Source organism: Hemicordylus capensis, chromosome 1 (genome assembly GCF_027244095.1).
Source record: "Hemicordylus capensis ecotype Gifberg chromosome 1, rHemCap1.1.pri, whole genome shotgun sequence".
Lineage (NCBI taxonomy): Eukaryota > Metazoa > Chordata > Lepidosauria > Squamata > Cordylidae > Hemicordylus > Hemicordylus capensis.
The window spans coordinates 386,714,727-386,736,829 of record NC_069657.1 but is presented as its reverse complement, the minus strand read 5'-3'; the positions used below and the strand labels follow the sequence as shown (position 1 = coordinate 386,736,829).

Below are 22,103 nucleotides of genomic sequence, written 5' to 3'. Positions count from 1 at the left end.
AGTCTATCCTTGGTCCCTAGACTTAGGTACACACATTCAATATAGGCCAGTTCCCTGATAGGGATCCTGGTAAGGGAGTTGTTATTCTTATAGACCACAGCTACCCCACCCCACCCCCACATCCTCTCACCTGCTCTATCTACCATGGGACCGAACCAGGCCACTAGCCTCTCCAGACCAGATCTCTGTAATGCACACCAGGTCTGCTCCTTCATCCATAATCAAATCATGGATAATCTCTGACTTATTTTGGCCTGTCCTGGCATTACAAAATAATAATGTTTGGTTCTGTGGGTTGTTGGCACTGCTCTCCAAGGTCAAAGAGGCGGTAGGCCTGCTGGAAGGGGAAACAGTAATTTCTGAATTCCCTTCCCTTGTAATGGTCTGCTGACCTACCAGCACCATGTGTCAGCCAGGTTGGTCTCTGGGTCATCTGATTGATTGATTGATTGTTTAAGTGCTGTCAAGTCAGTGTCGACTCCTAACAACCACATAGATAGATTTTCTCCAGGATGATCTGTCTTCAACATGGCCTTTAAGGTCTTTCAGTTGTCCATTAATTGCTGTCGTCATTGAGTCCATCCACCTTGCTTCTGGTCGTCCTCTTCTTCTCTTGCCTTTAACTTTCCCCAGCATTATGGACTTCTTAAGGGAGCTGGGTTTTCGCATAATGTGTCCGAAGTATGATAATCTGAGCCTAGTCATTTGTGCCTCGAGTGAAAATTCTGGATTGATTTCTTCTATGATCCATTTGCTTGTTTTCCTGGCTGTCCATGGTATCCTCAAAAGTCTTCTCCGGCACCAAATTTCAAAAGCGTCAATACTTTTTCTATCTTGCTTCTTCAAAGTCCAGCTTTTGCATCCTTAGAGTGTCACAGGAAAAACCATGGTCTGAACGATTATAATCTTTGTTGGTATAGACACATCACAGCATCTAAATATCCTTTCCAAGGCCTTCATTGCAACCCTACCAAGTGCTAGTCTGCAGTGTATTTCTTGACTGCTGGATCCTTTACTGTTGATAGTCGATCCTAAAAAGCAGAAGCTATCCACCACTTCCAAGTCTTCATTATCAATTCTGAGGCTAGTTGCTGTACCCTCTGCCATTAGTTTAGTCTTCTTTACATTTAGTTGTAGTCCCATTTTCTCACTGTGCTCCTTGACTTTTATTACTAGAGCTTGCAGGTCATCTGCATTCTCCACTATCAGAGTGGTGTCATCAGCATAGCGCAGATTATTGATCTTTCTTTCTCCAACTTTAAAACCACACTCACCGTCCTATCCAGCTTCTCTCAGTATATGTTTATCATATAAGTTGAATAAATAAAGAGAAAGTATACAGCCTTGTCTTACTCCTTTTCCAATCTGGAACCAGTCTGTTTCACCATGTTCTGTCTGGACTGTGGCTTCCTGTGTATAGGTTTCTCATGGGAACAATGAGATATTCTGGGATGCCCATTTTCCTAAGGATATCCCACAACTTGACATGGTTGACGCATCTAGGAGAGATCATATTTCTCCTGTGTTGAAAGAACTACACTAGCTGCTGATATGTTTCTGGGCAAAATACAAGGAGCTGGTTATTACCTACAAAGCTCTAAACAGCTTAGGCCATGGGTATTTAAGAGCACACCTTCTTCACCATAAGCCCCACCGCCTGTTTAACATCATCTGGAGAGGTTTGTCTGAGGTTGCCGCCAACTTATTTGGCGGCTACTCGGGAATCTGTCTTCTCCGTTGCTGCTCCTGTACTTTGTAATGCATTCCCTGTTGAAATAAGAGCCTCCCCATCTATAGCAACGTTTGAAAAGGCACTGAAGAGACATTTATTCACTCAGGCTTTTAATTAAATCAATTGTTTTAATTTTTAGAGGTGGTTTTAAATGATTTTAATGTTAGTGATTTTAGTGTTTAAATGATTTTAATTGTTTTAATGTTTTATATGATTTTAATTGTAAACTGACCAGTGTTACAAGTTTGGGGCAATATAAAAATATGTTAAATAATAATATTAAATAAATATATTCATTGATTCCCCACCACCACTGAAATAGCTGCCCCAGAGTTGCCCCCCATCTCCTCATTACTGGACATCCCAAGAGACATACCAGTTCCAGGCCCTGCCATTTACTAGGCAACAGTAATATAATGAAGAGGAGTCTTCCTTTTAGGAGTCTAAAATTATGATGAGATTCTCATGCTCCACCAAAGGAGGCTAAGGGAGCCTACCCTGCTTTTGATGGATTGTGTGCTGCCACAAGAGCCGTGCGACTCCTGGCAGAAACCCTCTTAATTACCACTCCCCTTAGACGAGGTTAGTGGAGCGAACGCTCCGCTAACCCTGTCTATTTGATTGTGTGTTGCTGCAGCGCGGCTCCATGCCATGGCAACACACAAGGAGACCCCCGCCGGGAGGCTGAGACAAGCCTCCCGGCCCTGGGGGTCTCTCCAGGATGCCCCGCGCACTCGCACGGGGCATCCTGGACCTTCCAGGGGCTATGTGGCCCCCGATCCCTGCAGCCCCCGCTGGCTCCATGGTGGAGCTGGCAGTCGTGTGGGTGGCCAGTCCAGCCGCCCAGGTCTGCTTCCCTGCCCGTCTGCGGGGGGAGCAGACTAAGCCCGATCTCCCTGCAAACCCCTTCCCGGCAAGTCTCACTGATCGTGAGACTCACCTCAATGTGTTGGCCTCAACCTTCAGCCCCACCCCCAAAGACCACCACGCCTTTGGTGGCTGGCTTAAGTGGCCACCTAGAAGCGGCTTGCCTGCCAGCGACCTCTACCAGAGGCTGTGCCTCCAGAGTAGTTCTCCGGTTTTAAGGGCCAAAGAGTTGGAAAAGTCCAACCCAGTGACTCTCACTCACCCAGTGGGGCAGAGTTGGCCCAGCTACTTGGTGTTGGAGCATTTAGGAAGGGCAATCAGCTGAGAGGCTGCCAAAGAGGAGAGGGGTGGGGGAGGCAGCCTTTAGCAAAGCTTTTGGCTGGCCTGCCCCCACAAACAGGTTGAAGGGGGGAGAGAAGGAAGATAGAATGTACATGTACCTCCGAGTGTCTCCTGTAAAATGTCCCTGGCTGCCCCCAGCTCAGCCCTCTTTTTTTAAGGGCCAAAGAGTTGGAAAAGTCCAACCAGGTGACTCTCACTCACCCAGTGGCACAGGGCTGGCCCAACTGCTTGGTGTTGGAGCAATTCGGAAGGGCAATCAGCTGAGAGGCTGCCAAAGAGGAGAAGGGTCGGGGAGGCAGCCTTCAGAAAAGCTTTCAGCTGACCTGTCCACCCAAACAAGGAGAAGGGGGGAGGGAAGGAAGATCGAATGTACATGTGCCTTCCAGTGTCTCCCGCCAAATGTCTCCCTGGTATGACACCAGTTTTTTAAACCAGTTTGATAGCTGACTTGAATATAAATAACAGAGAAGCAGGGGTTTACTATATCAAAATGAAATAATGGTTATTTAAGTAAATAAATGTAAAAAAGTATCTAACTAAATGTCAAAAAGTTGGTGAATTTCTCATTTATATTTAAACACATGGAATCCCTGGTGAATTTTGTAAGTGTCCAAGGATATATTTATATGCCTACCTTTGGGGCATATATCAGTGAATATTGAGAATCACATTTTAGTTTTCAGACATTCACATTTGTCTTGGAATAGCAATATTCCCACACACCAGTTGATATTCACTGCAACAGGCATACTTGAACACATAAAATATTCCAGGAATTGGGTTGCATATTGGTTGAACCATGAGTTGCTTTCTAATTGAATATGTTCCACTCTGAGATGAAATCTTAGTTGTAGGCACATTACTGAAATAAAAATTTTCTAAATCTTGCTCATTACTGTACTTCCTCATTACTGGAAGTCAGGCTATTCAATAATTGCAATTATTGTTTCTTTTTTATTTAAGTCTTTGAAATATTCCTTCCAGACCAAGGACCGTTTGTGTTTTGTGATGGAGTATGTCAATGGAGGAGAGGTAAGTTAGACAATGAAAGATTAGTGACAGTGTTGCTTTTCTGACACCTCCCTAGAAATATTAATACATGTTTCCCCTTTGGTTGCAGTAAGAGCCCCTGGTGGTGCAGTGGTAAAACTGCTGCCCTGTAACCAGAAGGTTACAAGTTCGATCCTGACCAGGGGCTCAAGGTTGACTCAGCCTTCCATCCTTCCGAGGTCGGTAAAATGAGTACCCAGAATGTTGGGGGCAATATGCTAAATCATTGTAAACCGCTTAGAGAGCTCCGGCTATAAAGCAGTATATAAATGTAAGTGCTATTGCTATTGTTTATGGATCCTTTATTTCAAATTAAAGGCACCATACCATTTGTACTTTAAGAGGGTGTATAGAATAATAGAATTTGAGTTGGAAGGCACCTTGGAAGTCGTATCAACCTGCTGCTCAGTACAGGTGTCTGCTCTACCACCCCTGACAGATTGCTGTTCAGACTCTTTTTGACAATCTCCAGTGAAAGAGAGCCCACCACTGCATACAGCCGACATAATAGCTTTTACAGCAGAAAATGCATCCTAATGTCTAGCCTAAATCACTTTCATTTTAATTTCAACCTACTGGTTTTAGTCCTGCCCTCAAGAATAACAGAACAAATCCACCCCATTGTGTATGTGACAGACATTCTAATATTTGAAGATGGCAATTCCCTCCTGGAGTGGGTCAAAGCCAGGTTCTTAAGGACATTATATCTGACCCCCAAATGTATTTCTAATGCCACTCTGAGATTGGAATCGAGTGTTATCTCGATAGAAGCCAGAGCTTGGTATCTAATACTAATAAACTTGGCACTTATTGCCCTCTGGTCTCCTTCCCTTGTTACTATTGGATAGGCACTGCTTGAGCTGGTGGGGGAACTGTGTCAAGAAACTCCATACCTATGGTCTTTCACCTGAGGCAATCCTCTCTGTGGGTTTGGACAGGGCCAAATAACTTATTAAATGAAGCATCTGGGATATTGAGTTTCAGAAAGACCTGTCGAGGACATTTAGGTCATTCCACCTGCTCAGTGGTGGGATGCGAACTCGCCCAGCAGATTATCTGTTTCTCCTTACTTAGGAACATAGGAAACTGCCATATACTAAGTCAGACCATTGGTCTATCTAGCTCAGTATTGTCTTCACAGACTGGTAGCAGCTTCTCCAAGGTTGCAGGCAGGAATCTCTCTCAGCCCTATCTTGGAGAAGCCAGGGAGGGAACTTGAAACCTTCTGCTCTTCCCAGAGCAGCTTCATCTCCTCAGGGGAATGTCTTGCAGTGCTCACACATCAAGTCTCCCATTCAGATGTAACCAGGGCAGACCCTGCTTCGCTATAGGGACAAGTCATGCTTGCTACCACAAGACCAGCTCTCCTACTTTCCCCAAACATGGATGGGCCTTTTGGAGGGCCTGTATGAATGCCCTCCCATCAGAATTTTTGGCTGGTAGATACAGTAAAATTCCAATTGAGCAGAGCTATTACCCCTGTAACTTTGATGAGACTGAGTCAGTTGCACATGTGCTCCTGTCATGTGTCTTTTATATAGACCTTAAGCAAAAGTTAATTGACCCTCTTTTACATAATCTGCCAGGTCAATTGGATGAATTCTACATCAAATATTTGCTAAGAGATATGAATTTGTCTATCACACACACAGTTGCAAAAATTTTGTTGTTCTGCAATATGAGTTCATTGCACTCTGCTTGCTAATGGGTTCATCCCTGGCTAACTGAGCAAAGAGGCATCTTCTTAAAATGGTGATTCTCTTTATTTAGCAGGGGGAGAGCAACTGGCCCTCTCCAACCACAGCACAGCATTCCTCCAGTTGCTGTTGCTGGTGTCTACCATATGTTTCTTTTTAGATTGTGAGCCCTTTGGGGACAGGAAAGTAACCATCTTATTTATGTATTATTTATTTTTCTATGTAAATTGCTTTGAGAACTTTGATTGAAGAGCGCCGAGCGGTATATAAATATTTAGAGTAGTAGTAGTAATGGTTAGATCCAGTGTATAGTAATGTTATTAATATGGCTGTGTTTAAAATTTTATATTGTTTTTAGATGTTGTATTATTGGTCAAAGACCATAATAAATCATAATAAAGACTGAACTGAACTGAAGATGGCAATGGTATAGTCTTCTCTAGGCTAAATATACATAGCTCCTTCAACCGTTCCTCATAGGACTTGGTTTCCATACCCCACACCATCTTTATTGCCCTTCTCAGAGTTCATCAATATCTTTTTAAAAATCCTGTGCCAGATCTGGATACAGTATTCCAAGGTCTGAGCAGTGCAGAAAAGGAGGAATGATTACTTCTTGTGAGCTGGACACTATGCCTCTGTTAACGTAGGCCAAGCAAGATTGCATTAACTTTTAACAGCTGCATCACACTGCTGGCTCATGTTCAACTTGCATTCTACTAAGACCCCGAGATCCTTTTCACATATACTGCTGTAAAGGCAGGTAATCTCCATCCTATACTTAAGCATTTGATTGTTCTTTCCTGAATGCAGGATGTTTAGTTCTGTTGAACTTTATCTTGTTGATTTTGGCCAAATTCTGTAAAGGTTGTTTTGAGACTTGATTCTGTCTTCTAAGGTGTTCCAACTTAATATGTCATCTGAAAATTTGATAAGTATCCTCTCTTCTCCCTCATCCAAGTCATTTATATATACATTGAATAGCAAAGGCTCAGGACAAAACTTTGTGGCACTCCATTCAGTACCTCCCTCAAGGATGACATGGAGCCATTATTTAGCACTCATTAGATATGGTTGTTCAACCAACTGTGACTCCACTTACCAGGAGGATAATCTAGCTCACATTTTACCATCTTGTTGACAAGGATATCATTGGAACCTTTGTCAAAGCTTTGCTGAAATTTAGATACATGATATCTATGGCATTAACAAGATGTACTAAAATTGGAACTCTATTTAAAAAAAACCAACAAGATAAGATTAGTCTGGCATAATTTGTTTTTGACAAATACATGGTGGCTTCTAGTAATCACTATGTTCTTTTCTAAGTTATAGATAAACTGCTTAATAATCTGGTCTTCTTAGTGGTCTCTGAACATTCACATCTATGACTTCTGTGCCTGCTTAGTACCCTATTTGGAGCCTTCTGTAGCTTTTGCCTCAGAGCATTTTGGTGGTAACCCAATTCCCAGAGACCATGTGTATATATAACACTGCCATGCCTATCCTCCCTGAGTTCTTCTTTGACTGCTGCAGTGAATACCTCCTTGAGAGGAATCTTTGTCTTTTGATAAAGTGAGCGTGTTCACTTTTCTTCTCTCTTTTTCACTTTAATATTTTCTTTCTGATTTATTTTGGAGTTTCTTATTTCCTCATCCCCCACCCACCCCCACCCCCAAGTTTTGGTTGGTGCCGTCACTTGACTGCAGCCAAAATCATAGCCTGGTAAAGTTATTTTAAATCATGTTCCAAGTGTGGAGTGAAACTTCCTTCTGCAGATGATCACACCTAGGCCTCCTTTGTTTGGGCAATGCACATGTATAGTAGTACAAACATGCCAGCATTGCCAACAATTTACTTGGCAAACCTGTTGGAACTGAGCATCATACTTTCCACTTTACTCTGGGAAAGAGTATTGACATGTGATTCATTGGCAAAGCCTGAAACAGATAAAACCTCTGCTTCTGGGACTTCTATTTACACATCTGCCTTCCCTATTAGGGATGTCTTGCTTGGCCCCATGGCTTCCTCTGCTCCTCCCTTGACCTCTACATTCATTCCAAACTTGCATAGGCCAGATACCATCCGTGAGTCCAGTGCTGATCAGGGGCATCCTCATACATCCCCCATAGCAGATAATTAGCTTCAGATCTGATATCTTAAGCACCCACACCAAAGCTGACGTCTTCCACTCAGGAACCAACATCTCTCCTGGTCTTCATTCCTATGCTCAAGCTTAAGCCTTTGACAAAATGTTCCAAATCCAAGAAGATTAAGTTTGTTGATGAGTTGTTGAAATTCATGAAACAGAAGTGGAATCAGAAGGCATCACATCAGCCATCAGGTTCGTCATCCTCATCTCAACTTATTCTTCTGAAATTACAGAAAAAGGTTCCCTCCTCTTGAGGTTTCAACAGAGTTAATGTGGACCAAAACTGACCCTGGTGTCTAATAAATTTGTTCCAGTTATGACAGCAACAGATCTTTCCCCAGCCAACCTGTCCATCCTCAGTCTCCTCATGTCTTGCTTGCCTGTGCAGAGACTAATCTCCTGGAACCTAGACAGGATCCTTACCTCAGTGCTTTCATTATCCCTACATACAGTCCTTACCAGTATTTCAATGACTTTGAGTGAGATTATTCCCTAAACAGGGAGTACGATAATAACTATTTGTTTGCTCCTCAGAGTTATTCAGAGGAATCACACTTCTGTTTCATGAATTTCAACAACTCATCAACAAACTTAATCTTCTTGGATCTGGAACATTTTGTCAAAAGCTTAAGCTTGAGCATAGGAATGAAGACCAGGAGAGATGTTGGTTCCTGAGTGGAAGACGTCAGCTTTGGTGTGGGTGCTTAAGATATCAGATCTGAAGCTAATTATCTGAGTACCCAGAATGTTGGGGGCAATATGCTAAATCATTGTAAACCGCTTAGCTCCGGCTATAGAGCGGTATATAAATGTAAGTGCTATTGCTATTGCTATTAACATCTTTATTTTCCATTCATCACCCACACTGATACTATCTATGGTCTTTATTTAGCAGGGGGAGAGAAACTGGCCCTATCCATCCACAGCACCCCTCTAGTAGCTGTTGCCGGTATCTTACCTTAAAGGTAAAGTAGTGCCGTCGAGTTGGTGTCGACTCCTGGCGACTACAGAGTCATGTGGTTTTCTTTGGTAGAATACAGGAGGGGTTTACCATTGCCATCTCCCACACAGTATGAGATTATGCCTTTCAGCATCTTCCTATATTGCTGCTGCCCCATATAGGTGTTTCCCATAGTCTGGGAAACATACTAGCAGGGATTCGGACCAGCAACCTCTTGTTCTCTCTGTCTTATCTTATGTTTCTTTTTTAGATTGTGAGCCTTTTGGAGACACGGAGCCATTTTATTTATTTATTTATATCTAAACCACTTTGGGAACCTTTTGTTGAAAAGCGGTATATAAATATTGGTCATATTCTACAATAGATTCCCAAGCGTATCAGTATATGATCCTCCTTTTCAGCCTCTCTACAGCCCCAAGTGTTTTTACAGAACATATTGTAATCGTAACTTATTTCCTCCATCAGCAAGGTGTAACTGTCTACCCCTACATAGAGTGGTTAATTGTCCTACAACCTTGAGCCATTCTTAACTCCATCTCATACCTGCCCCTCGATTGCACATTGCTTTGATGAAACCTGTAGCCATAGTCTACTCCTTGCCTTGGGACACAACCGTCATTATTCAACAGTTTATGTGATTCATGGCAGCAACAATAGCTGCCACTCATTACGAATACGACAAATATTTATATACCGCTTTTCAACAGAAGTTTCCCAAAGCAGTTTACAAAGAAAGAAAGAAAGAAAATAATAAATAAAATTACTCCTGACTTTGGATACACCTTGTTCAGAGGCGAATTCTAGATGTTTTCAGACTTTTGCTTCCTGTGTCCAAGCCACACTTTGTTGGTGGTTGTCTTTGCAAACTCCAGTGTTCACTATTACAACAGATGCATTCAAATAGGGGTAGGGTGCCCCTACGGAGGGCCTTACCATCAATGCTCCTTGGACATCATCTGAAGCAGACCACCATATACATTTTCTCGAACTCAAGAAAGTTTTCAATGTGTTCCAGGCATTTCTCCCTACTTGGAACCATTCCATTCTCATAGCCACTGACAATGCTTCCACAAGAGCTATATATACTGTCAAGGTGGATTTGGTTCTCACAAACGTATATTTCTTGCCTTAGACCAGGGTTGCACAACTTTGGCCCTCCATCTGTTTTGGGACTACAACTCCCATCACTCTCAGTCACAGAGGCCAATAGTGAGGGATTATGAGAGTTGTAGTCCAGCATCTGCAGGAGGACCAAAAATTGCTCAGCCCTGCCTTTTACACTTGCAGTTGGTGTCTTCACCATCATTTTCTCATCTCTGCCATTTATGTTCAGGGTATGTTTAATACTTTGCATACACTCTGGGCAAATCCTTTACTCCATCCCATAAGTGGTGAATAGATCTCAACATAGTTTTCCAGCTTTTTCATTTATGGGGCTCACTGGCAATGAACAACAACTCGCATTGCTGCCTATTCCGCAGCAGAGCAGCACACAGTTCTGACTCTCTGACAGATGAGTTTCTTTTCCATTGGGGACTGGCCTTGATAACTCTTTCCACCATTTCCATGGATCCTCAAATGCTTCAAAAGATACTTTCGGACAGAGCAGTCTGCATTCAGATCGCTCCTTGGTGGTCTCACCAACTGTGGTTTACAGTTCTCCTACACCTGCCAGATAACACATTGATTCACCACTTTATTGTGATCTGCTCTCCGTGGAGAACAGTCAAATTCTGCACTTGTACATCCTTTGACCTTCCTAGATGACATCCATGTGTGATTGTCATCATCTTCAGAAATACAAAGTGTACTTGGGGAGTCTAGAAAACTTTCCACCAGAAAATCATATGCAGCTAAATGCAAGAGAGTCTCAGAATTCATCTGTCAATCCAATATCTCCCCAGTGGAATTGTCATTTGAATTAATCTTATGCTATCTCTTTTCCTTTGCCAAGTTAGGCATATCCATATTCACTATTCAAGTACATCTTGCTGCAGTTTCTGTATGTCACTAACCCTCTTGTTAAACCTCCCTTTTCTCTTTGACCTTAGTGAAATGCTTCTTTAAGGGACTCACCCATTGATTTCCACTGACACCTATAGTGATCTCAGCTTGGTATCTTATCCTTGTGCTTTTGGGGTGTTTAATCAAGCCCTCTGAGCACTTGGCCATTTGTGACCTTCAGATTCTATTTTTTAAAGTGCAACTTTAAACTTGTCATCTAGGAGAGTGAGGGAGTTTCCAGAGCCTACATGCCAGCCTTTTGTTCCCTGTCTTCCATTAGGATAAGATGCTAGCTCAGCTTGACTCTAAGTTGCTTATGAAGGTCATGTGTATATTCCTATTCTCTCAGGGCATCCATTTTCCTGTCCTCTTCCCTCCTACTTTGGACACTGAATTTTCCCTATATACTCTCTCGATATTCATAGGGCATTGTATTTTTACGTACATAGGTGGCTTCCTTTAGTAGAACACAACACCTCTTTGGCTGATCCTCCAAACCCAACAAAGGTCCTGTAGCCTTTGTCCCATCTTCCCTGACATTTCCTGGGCTTATGGGTTAGATGCCTCCTTGAATCCAATCACATTTCACTAGACCTGCCTCAACCACAGCAGTCCTTTCTCAAATTATCTGTATCTCAGAACCTTGGAGATCAGCTGCCTTTTCCTAAGCTACCACATTTATTAAACACTGTGTATTGCATGTCAGATCTAGATGTGACACTTCTATTGTGAGGGCAGTACTCCACTCCTTTTCTTAGTCCTCTGGGACATTTCCTTCCTCTGCCTTCAGTCCCGAATCCCGATATCATACCAACACCCTTGGAACCAATCTTCGAATTTGGACTGCAGGTTTCAGGACTGTGCCATTTTGCCTTTCTGGTTTCTTGTTGCACACTCTTCCGGGTAATCTTTAGCTTGCTATATTCCCATAGGTGTAAATGCATAGAGATCACAAGGAAGAAAAGCAGGTTGCTTAGCTGTAGCTGACATTCTTAGAGTGGTCATCTGTGCAGTCACACTTCTCCGTTTTTCTTGCTGCAAGGGAATTGATAATATTTAATGGTTCATTGTGGTGGTCTTATTGAACTGAGGAAGGATAGGTGAGGCAGTGCTATACATACACATGGAGATCGGATTCCAGACAAAATACTCTAAGATTAAGCTTGAGAAGTTTCTGAACAGGATACAGGTGACCCTTGTTATCTGCAGTCCCGGCACTTGCGGTTTGACGTATCTCAGTATCTCTGGCGTATCTCAGACATAGGTAGGGGTGTGCACTGAACTGGCTGGCCCGGTTTGGTTTGAGTCTGGACCAGTCTGGACCAGACCCAAACCTGACCAGGCCAGTTCGGTCTGGCACCCTTCAACCCCCCCCCGTCCAGTTTGGTCCCAGTTCATGAATTTTTTTTTAACCTTCTGTCCCTTCGGGGGGGGGGCTTCCTATCTGCAGTGGGGGTGGAGGGTGTCTGCAAATGCTCCCCTGCCCCCCGCCAACCTCTCAAATCACTGCTGTGGCCCGTCCGGATCCCCTTTTTTTGCCCGTTTGGGACTTGGTAGTTTGTCGTAGAGGTCATTTTCAGGTCGCTGTGCATGTGCAAATAGCCTCTGTGAGGCCTGGCATGGCCCAGGGCCTTGCAGAAACTATTTACTCTTGTGCAGTGGCCATTTTGTTTTTGGTGGCCATTTTGACCTAGTTTCTTTACTTGCGGGGTGAGAATAGGGTTATTTTCACCTATCCACAGTTCTTGAGTGGCCGGAAATGACTTCTAACATCATTTTATAGTGCTGAGCCATTTTATAGTGCTGAGCCAGCAAAAAAAACCTCAAAAGGAACAAAAATTGGAGGATTTGGAAATTTCGGGGCATTGCTGGAGAGCTGAAGAGCAAGGTACTGTGCTTATTTCTCTCCTCCCCCACCACCACTGCTTTTTCTTGTGGTTTTTAGCATGAAGCATGCTGAAAATCACAAGAAAAGGTGGTGTGGTGGTGGCAGAAAGGGACACAGTACTTAGGAACAGTGTGCTTGGGAACCTAACCCCCCCAATCCCCAAAGGTTTAAGGTCTCTTTATTCACAGTTTTGTTATGTGTGGAAATAGGCAGGAACTCTGTGAATAAAGAGGGCCTCCTGTACTGCGCAGGCACAGAATCCAGAAGTGTGATTACACAGGTGACCAGTTGAACAACACAAGATAAGCAACCTGTTTTTTCAGTAGCATGCCAAGTATCTATGTCAAGCTGTCTGGTATGGTTTGGTCAGCAGTTTTCTGAATCCTCCCCTGCCCCCTCTTTTAAATAGGGACAACATTTGGTCATCTCCAGTCTTTTGCAATGGTTCTCAAAGACAAAGGCTCCATGGCCACACATGCAAGTCTTTTTAGTACCTTGAGATGTAATTCATCTCGCCTGGACATTTAAATTAATTAAGTCACTTAAATTCATTTAAATGAATTCATTTAAATGAAGTTTAGGGGGCAATCCAGCACTCTGATATATCCTCATGTCCCCTAGTACTGGCCTTCTCTCGTCAGCAGCCTTCCACATGATGAAAGCTGTGCTTTCAGCATGGTTATGTTCACCAAATAGGTCATATATTGGAGATGCTGCATTTGGGTATTAGTCCTAAGTTTGACTTTCCTGTTTGAATCCTTCATCACAGTGGCTAGGTCTCAAAAATATAGGACTATTGAAGATAGCAGCTGGAAAACTCAAACTATCCTCTGCTTCATTCACATGTTTAATTCTATTTCACTCATTTATTTTCCTTAATTCCCACACACAATTTTACTGCAAGTTTTGACATAAATCTTGTCCTTAAAATCAAGATTTGTTGTTTGTGTGAGGAAATGATTAGTGTTTGTTTTTCTAGGAAGAGTGTTAATGTAATATACAGTAGTTGCTTACATGAGTGATTGCACAGTATAGTAGTTATTAGAGAGAGATAATGCAAAAAAAGAGTAACTGCTGGAAAATGAAACTCTTAATATACCTCTCCAGTTTGGGGGGAATAATCTGGGGAAAGTCTCAAGTTTCAGTCTCACTTTTAGCATCTAGTTATTATTTCTGTACTCATTGATACTTTCCTTGTCCTGCTTTACAAAATAGTAAAGTTGTTTTGCATCTCTTTGTTAGAATTAACCTTCTTTAATGTTAGCCATGGGTGTTGCTGGTGCAGATAAAAATCTGCATAACATTTGAACTGGTTTTCATTGAACTGTTTTTCATTGGGAGAAAGGTTAACTTAATTTGATGATGATGAAAAGTGGATTTAGGGCTGAGCTGACAATGGGATTTGCTCCAGAGGGACCTCCTTTCAGATAAATGTTACAGTAACATTGTTACTGGAATGAAAGTAATTACCAGCAAACTTGCTGATATTTGTATCTACCAAACTAACAAAGAGACCAACAAAAGTTTAAAGAGTTTTATTATACAATTCCATTTTATTGTGGATAAACTGGTCTTATTGGGCAACCTTGCATGTCTGATGAAATTATGTTTGTGTACAACTGTGCTAAAGTATACAAAAAACCAGGCATAATTGAGTGTTAAAACTGAAGATTTAGTATTTAAGCAAATGGCAGAATAGGAAGGGTAGCCAGTTAGGGTTTATAGATAGATTATTAGATACCTTGTCATCATAGTAGATCATATTGGCACAAAGAGCCTTAGAGCTGAACTTGTTTGAGCATCTTACATTGTTACTTTATGATAATGCATCGACTGATGTTTTGTTAGATTAGCAACTGAATCTTGATGTTGAGAAAAAACATGCACAGGGGTAGGATCATTGGGGAACTTCAAGTGAGGAATTCATTGCATGCAGTTTTTTAAAAGACAGGTTGCCATTAGCATAGCCTATTGTAAAGACAGGGAGGGAAAACTTGGTATCCACAATCAACTAGGAGCGCATGGTGTGTGTGTGTGTGTGTGTGTGTATGTTATCTACACTGTGCAGCACACTTTATACTAAAGACATTCTCTTAGAGCCCAAAGAGTGGTTTCACCATCATGCTCAAGGAATACATCAGTTTAACCTAAAGTACTCCTAATACAGTATTATCTCCTACACTTGTGTAAATACAGTAAATGGTTCCAATGGCTTTATAGTTTTAAAAAAACACACACACCAGAGGGAGGGGATGAAAGAAAAAGTACAGAATGATGATGATGCACTTTTTTCCTCTGGTAACTGAAGGTTAAATGGGTAGCAAGCAGAATGCCTTAAACAAGATTGGTATATTGATTAAAACGCTGATTTAACAGCTCGTTTTTTCCCTTTGGAAACCTGGAAAAGATAAGCCAGCTGCTGTCTAAGAGTGCTGAGTGTCCACTGAGAGTACACTATCTATCATCACAATATGGTGATGAGAGGTGTTTTATGTTTGTGTTAATTTCCCCCACTAAATCAGTAATTATTGCAATCCTGTCCCTGCTGTTTATCCTGCAGCTGTTTTTCCATTTGTCGAGAGAGCGGGTGTTCTCTGAGGATCGCACACGCTTCTATGGTGCAGAAATTGTTTCTGCTTTGGACTATCTGCATTCTGGAAAGATTGTGTATCGTGATCTCAAGGTAAAAAAAATAAGTAATCAAAATTTTGTTTTTGAAAAGACTTTTGGGACAAACACAAAGTAATTATAAAGTTATACTGTTTTGAGAAAAATAACTACTAGAGCAGAGAAAAGGTGTGCTGTAGATTGAAGCCTAGCAAAACACTGAACATCCAGTTTCATACTTTAATCTCCATATTCTGTGATTTTGTTTAAGAATTTGATTAAGAAAATTGTTTAAGAAATTGATAGAGAAGATTGATTGTAAATGCACCAGTAAAGAGGAATGAGTATATTGCATTAGTGCTTTCCTCATTTACTACATAGTACATGTACATAGAAAGGTACAACAATTTTAGGATTACTATTAAGTTCCAAAGACTAAGAAACACTATCTTGGTTGCTTTTTTTAAAAAAACTTAATGACATGAGGACAGCATTCATTTTATGTTGGTGGTATTTAATTCAGGAGTTGCTCAGTGATGGCTCATAGTGGAAAATACTAGCTTTATGTGTAGTGCTATTTAAGAAAAATCGGTGTGTTTTATAAGTGGCTGCCATGGGTATGTTGGCTGGGGAACAGTATACAATAGAACACTCTAGAAGACATGACTCCCCTTCCCTCCCTCAGAGAGTCTAGAGAACATTTGATTGGCCTTTAAATGAAGAAAAAGGCCATCTTAAGTTATTTTGGGACACTTTCTTTCCAGGAAGTATTTAATACAAAGTTTATACATTTAGTAATTCTTTTCCTATTTCCTATTTTATCATTTTCTTACATTTTGTTAGGATTTGAAGCTGTGGATAATTTTCAGAACCTTTCTTTTCTTTTTGAAGACCTTTTATTTTTCTGAGTGCAATTGGTTTTGATGAGTATGAGGATTAAAAAAAAATCAGACCACTGACTAACATCCAGGCTAACTTACTGAATACTACTACACAGGGATTAGTCTAAGTACTACTAGATTTCAACAGGACTTCCTCTGATTTAGTCAGGATGTCAACCACTGTTTTTAAGTATTCACATTGAATTGGGATGATCTTTGCCTTATACAAGTTTTCCATATTTTCCCACTACACTTTTACAGCTTTTCACATTTGAGAATTTCTTCAACTGTCCAAATTATTCAAAGTACTGTAATAGCTGCCATGTTATGCTGAACGTCTGGGGCAAGAGTTTAAACTTTGTTGGACTGGCTGTAACAGAGAGAGGAAAACGATGGGTGGTTTGGGCAATGTGCTCACTGACATATTGAGAGCTGACTATGGCGAACAGTGCAGAAAGGTTCAGTCCTCACTGAGGTAGTTTACTAAAATCAGGAGGCCAGCACCCACTTAGTTTGCTGAGATTGCCTTGATGACTTGACAGAGGCTCCTCTGCACTGACCAGCATTGAGTTCACAGTCATAAGGCATCCCTTCTAGGAACATACCTGGAGGTAATGAGCTCTTTTCATGGGACCAAAGTGACATCTTTACTCATAATGATTTTTTTTTGGTCCATTCCTCCTTCATGAATGCAAATGATTATTTGGAATATTGCAGACTGCTAAACAATGTTCCTTCTAATTTTCTTCATCTTTGTACAGAATGAGTTTTGTTCTGATCAGCAGTATCAAGGCAGGGTGTGCACACGTGCATTCATAGTGGGGCCTTCAGGATTCAACCTGAGTGGGATCTAAAATTAACTGAGCAGACATCAAAAAACTTGTGAGCATGCGCACACACACACCCCTCAGAAGGAGCACTGCTACTCAATGAATTGAAAATTAGGAGTGTTCTTTGCCTGTGAGGCACAGATTGATTCAAGAATTAGCAGGCGTGCTTGCCAGAGATGTGGGGTCGAATATTTTCTTTGGAAAGAATTCCAAAACAGAAAAATTTCCCATACTTTATTTGGCAAGGGTGCAGAGAGGGAATCCCTACCTAAATTTAAGTAGTGCTCCAGGAGTGTCTGATATCTCTTGAACCCCAGCTGAATAAGGTCAAGGTTTTTGCCTCACAAAAAAACAAAAGGCTCTTCAATCTTCTCACACTTCTTAGCCAGCCCCCTCCTGCTCTTCTCCTTTCTTCATCTTCTTGGCCCTCCCAACTCAGGGGAAACCCTTTAGGAACACGGGAGGAAACACAGCTTCAGTTGCCTCTCAGTTTAGACTGTTTAGACTAGTTTTAGCTCTTTTGCACAGATACTGTTCCCTGCCTTCTGCTCCCCACCACTTCACCCCCACACTAGAGATGGTGGTAGAGAAAGAGAGAGTTCCTCAGTGCCTCCCAGGATTCCAGCCTCCTCATATACTAAAAGCCTGCAGTCTCAAGGCAAGATTTTTGCAGCCAGCAAAAGGGACTGCAGATGGATCAGTGAATAGTAGTAATAGCTGGAAGAAGAAGCCCCCACCTTTCTAGTTTGCTCACCGCAATGGCTCAAGTTTGCAATTTGCCCACCTTAATAGCCTGATTCGATTTTGGGGCCAGTTGGCAGCAAAGTTAGAAGACAGAGCAAAGCCAGCAGAATAAGCAGCTCAGTTTGCAGTATACCTGCTCCACAGAAGACCTGAGTAATGGGTCTAACTTACTAGGAGAGTTTTTAATTTTAATGTTCTTGAAAACTGAAAGTTACAACACTTATTCTTTTTTCTTAGTATGTGATTGAATGCAGTTATGGGACTGATACTGAAATCTGAGTATTAGGGGAAATCCCCGTTAAAGCACATGAAGTGCCTTTATTGCACCCCCCCCATCAAATATTTCTGTTCAACTACTTGCCTCCTTGAAAAACTTTAGAGATAATGTATGTGAAATTAATCTGGTGAAGGTGTTGGTTTTTTACTGTCAAGTAACACAGCAAATCAAATCACAATCTATTTAGGGTATCAGGAAACTTTTAAAAGAAATTTCTTAATGCAGATACTATGCAGATGAGGAGGAAATTTGTATGGGAAAATTTTCCAATTCAAAATTTTACAGAGAACCCACATCTCTGGTGCTTGCTGATGGTGGACTAAGCAACCTCTCCTGTAGAATTGGTGACAGTACAATTCAGCCCAACTGGGCTCTTGAATGTTGGGATTCACCCAAGCACATCTTTGAGGATTTCAGCCACTTAGATGGTGACACCAAGTTTGGTGGCATCATCCACAATGTTGAGAAGGGTAACTTGTACCCTTTTTTTCTTAGAAAGAATAAATTGTCATCAGAGGTTTTGCATGTGACACTACATAAATGTGTTTGATACCTTGAAGGAATAGAAAAAGTCTTTTTAATATATTTGCTCGTATTTTGAGATTGTTCAAGGGGACATCCTGCCAGTTATCAGCTGACTTGAAGGCAGTATATGCATGCCAGATAAGCCATATTTGTATAGTATTGCCGCAAAATCTTGCCTCAAGTAGGATTTGGAGTGAATTGGAAAGTGCCTGTATGTATTGAGGAGTCAGCTATCCAGTGGTCCCTCGGTATCTCATTGATCCACCTGTGGACTGCCTTGCATTGTATTGCTCTTGCACAGAGTCCTCTAGGTGCTGCTGTGGACTAATGGCATCATTGTCTTAGTGCTTAAGGACTCAGCCAGCCTAGCAGAATCTAGCTGCTGCTGAAGGATCTTAAGGATGCATTCTTAAATCTGTCAGTGAAAAGTTACCTGCAGCAGTAGAATAGTGCTGGAGAGGGATAGATGATGGTGATGGTTGTACATATGCTTTCTAGAGTGATTGCTTTAGGACTGTAACGTCTTTGATACAGCCATCACTTTTCCCTCCCCAAGTGTTGTCAGAACAGATGTCTCATTAGTGACAGCTTTAAGGATGAGCACTTTTAAATCTATTGGAGATGGCAGGTATATATGATATGCTTTCTAAAGTAGGCATCTTTGGATGGTGTCATCTTGGAAGCACATTGAAGATGGTAGCGTGCTCACCCTAGGTAGCATTTTGAATGGACCCTTGCTTTCCAGCATGAGTGGCTTCTGACTCAAAGATTTAAGAGTGAGCTTTCTTCAATCAATCTGTAAAATGCTTCCAGCGGGAATAAGTGGCTGTTCTATGTTACACCTGCTCTGAATTTGGTTTGTGTTGTTACTATAGGCTTGGCCCAGTTCTAGCAAGGGCCACATGCTGTTGCCAAGATTAGGAGGATTTATGGGCATTGCGGGGGATTCTTTGAAATCTAGCACTCTAATAAGGGTGTGCTGATATTTCTATAGAATTCCTCCATGAGATTTGCACATCCTTCTATGCTAATATTCATTTCCAAATATTGTAGCTTGGTTGGCAGAGTATCACAAGAATCCTTATTTGTTGATTGGCAAGGGCAATGGCATCTGTAATCTCTTTAATTGGCAGATCTCTCTCTCTCTCTCTCTCTCTCTCTCTCTCTCTCTCTCTCTCTCTCTCTCTCTCTCTCTCTCTCTCTCACACACACACACACACACACACACACACACACACACACACACACACACACTTTTCATAATACAGCAAAGAGTATTGCAAGAGAATGACAATAGTATTCTTTCATATTAGTAGACTTCATTGTTTTCTTTACATTCACACTGCAGTTAATTGTTGCAAGGACTGTTATACAGTTTGCAATTATACTGGTTCACTTAAGCCATGGCAATATGCACCAGGAAGAGTAATTGTTAAAGATGTTCAGAATATAGGTCATTTCCCCCTTTAATTATCTATATATTTAATTCTCTTGTGGCCGACTGAGTAGGGAACTGCATGGGGACGCGTCTGGATGCCTGCTAGAACTCTTGTGAGGAGTTCCAGCCATTGCCTTGGGAGGGAATGGCAGCCAGGGAGGCAGGCGGGAGAGAGGAGGAGGAAGCAGAATTGAAGGGGAATCGGCAGAGTCAGGGGAAAGGAGGAAGAAAGGAGGAAACCAGACCCATTGCCTTGAGAGAGAATGGCATCGAAGGTGGCGAGACACCAAGCATCTGCCCTCAAGCTACCCGACAGGAAGTACAGCCGCTTGGGAGCAGCACGGGTGGGAAATAAATAATGGCAGCAGCGAGAAAGCAGAGGAGAATGGGCCAGAAGGCGGGGGGGCAAGAAGACTGGGGCAGAAGGGGGTGGGGGGAGAGGAGCCTGGGGCAGAAGGGGCAAGGGGAGAGGAATGGGCAGGGGAGAAATAATGGTGCCTGAGCGAATGGGTGGGAGATAAATAATGGCAGCGGTGGTGAGAAAGCAGAGGAGACTGGGACAGAAGGGAGCGGGGGAGAGAGGAGACTGTGGCAGAAGGGCGGGGAAGAGAGGAGCGGGCGGGGGGAAATAATGGTGGCTGAGCGGGCAGGCAGGAGATCAATAATGGCGGTGGTGGAGAGAAAGCAGAGAGACGGGCCGAAGGGGGCTGGGGAGGTGGGCAGAAGGTGGGGGGAGTGTACTGCTGCACAGATGCTCTGTGCAGGTTCAGCTAGTCTAGTATGATTTCAATAAGAATTCCAATATGCTTTGTTTCTTATTTTATGATACATGGGGAACAAAATTGAGCCAGATGTTCCTGGAGGGTTTACAGGAGGTTTTGGTAGGTGTCTTTCAGGTTTCATGTGACAAAGGAAAAACATTACAGGCAAAAAGTTAACTGCTGGAATCTACCATGTTTGCAGATGTAGTTCTATTTAGTTAGTGTGATGTTGTAGCCTTTGCTGTTGGTAAATATAGGAATCCTTTACAGGTTTGGAAATTATGAAATATAATGTATATTGGAGATGTCCATAAGAGAAGTTTCTTTGGAATGAAGTTCTTATTCCTACATTGCAGTGCAGATTATTTGTTGATATTTAAGTAAATTGTCTAGATATAGCCTTAAATGTCTGATTTGAGATTTTCAAAAATTCTTTTTAGCAGAAGCATAGTAATTCTCATTTTGGATCAGCACCAGTACAAAGTCTGTGCAGTTGGTATCAGGACACTATTTTGCATTCACATTATGAATACTTCTAGTACATGTAGTAATGCAGACATAATACTTCTAATATATGTCGTAATATGATTCCTGACTGAAGACATTCAAATGGGTTTTATCTCCTCGATGTGATAAATTTTACTGTACTCAGGTTAAAAAGACATTTAGAGCAGACTAAATATATAACAACATATGACACTCTGCTGATACTAGTGTCTATTAATTCCCCATAGGACTCTTCAGGGTTAGATATACAATATCAGCAGGAGGGAAAGACAGCAGTTGCATGATGACAGGGCTGCAAAGGTTTCTGCTGTGACTACCTGGATTGCAAAATTTCACCCAGGTGCAGAAGTGCATATGTCAGAGTATATCAGCTTTTAAGTCTTGAAGAGTAAATTAGCAACAAGACTCATGTTTTGACATGTAAAATCTATGGAAATATATTTTAATCTTCATGGATGTAATTCTTTATGCTTAGTATTAATGGCCAGCAGAGCAGTAGGCTTCACAAAGGGAAGGCATGTATTCCTAGCTTGCTCAGTCTGACCACAATACCTCCAGGCAGCACTTTCTAAGCACATAACAAAGTTATGCTGAAAGGCTCTCTGTTGTAGGCATAGCTCATCTATTTAGAAAAGTCTTATGGCTGAATGCTCTGAAAATATTTGGTTGGACTTGGGTTTCCACATCTGAAATCTTTCAGAATTTCCAAATCCTGAATCCAGTGGATTCTAGAACAGCTATTCTGGACCCCAAATGTAATCTGGAGCAACTGCTGAATCTTCCTATCCGTGCACTTAACCTTTTGCAGGTCACACATTATGGCCAATTTATAATTTTATG

The 22,103-nt window shown here is 41.9% G+C and overlaps 1 protein-coding gene across 9 annotated transcripts in view; it reads left to right on the top strand.

Annotated features, from left to right (window-relative positions):
• AKT3 (AKT serine/threonine kinase 3) overlaps nt 1–22,103 on the top strand; it is a 357,028-nt gene that overhangs the window by 232,991 nt on the left and 101,934 nt on the right. For 7 of the 9 annotated variants that reach the window (XM_053301809.1, XM_053301762.1, XM_053301776.1 and 4 more), the window contains exons 8-9: nt 3,905–3,973; nt 15,254–15,376. In XM_053301809.1, coding sequence (XP_053157784.1) covers nt 3,905–3,973; nt 15,254–15,376 — 192 coding nt within the window. The remainder of the gene's footprint in view (nt 1–3,904; nt 3,974–15,253; nt 15,377–22,103) is intronic. The other 2 variants (XM_053301802.1, XM_053301817.1) reach the window with 2 other exon arrangements.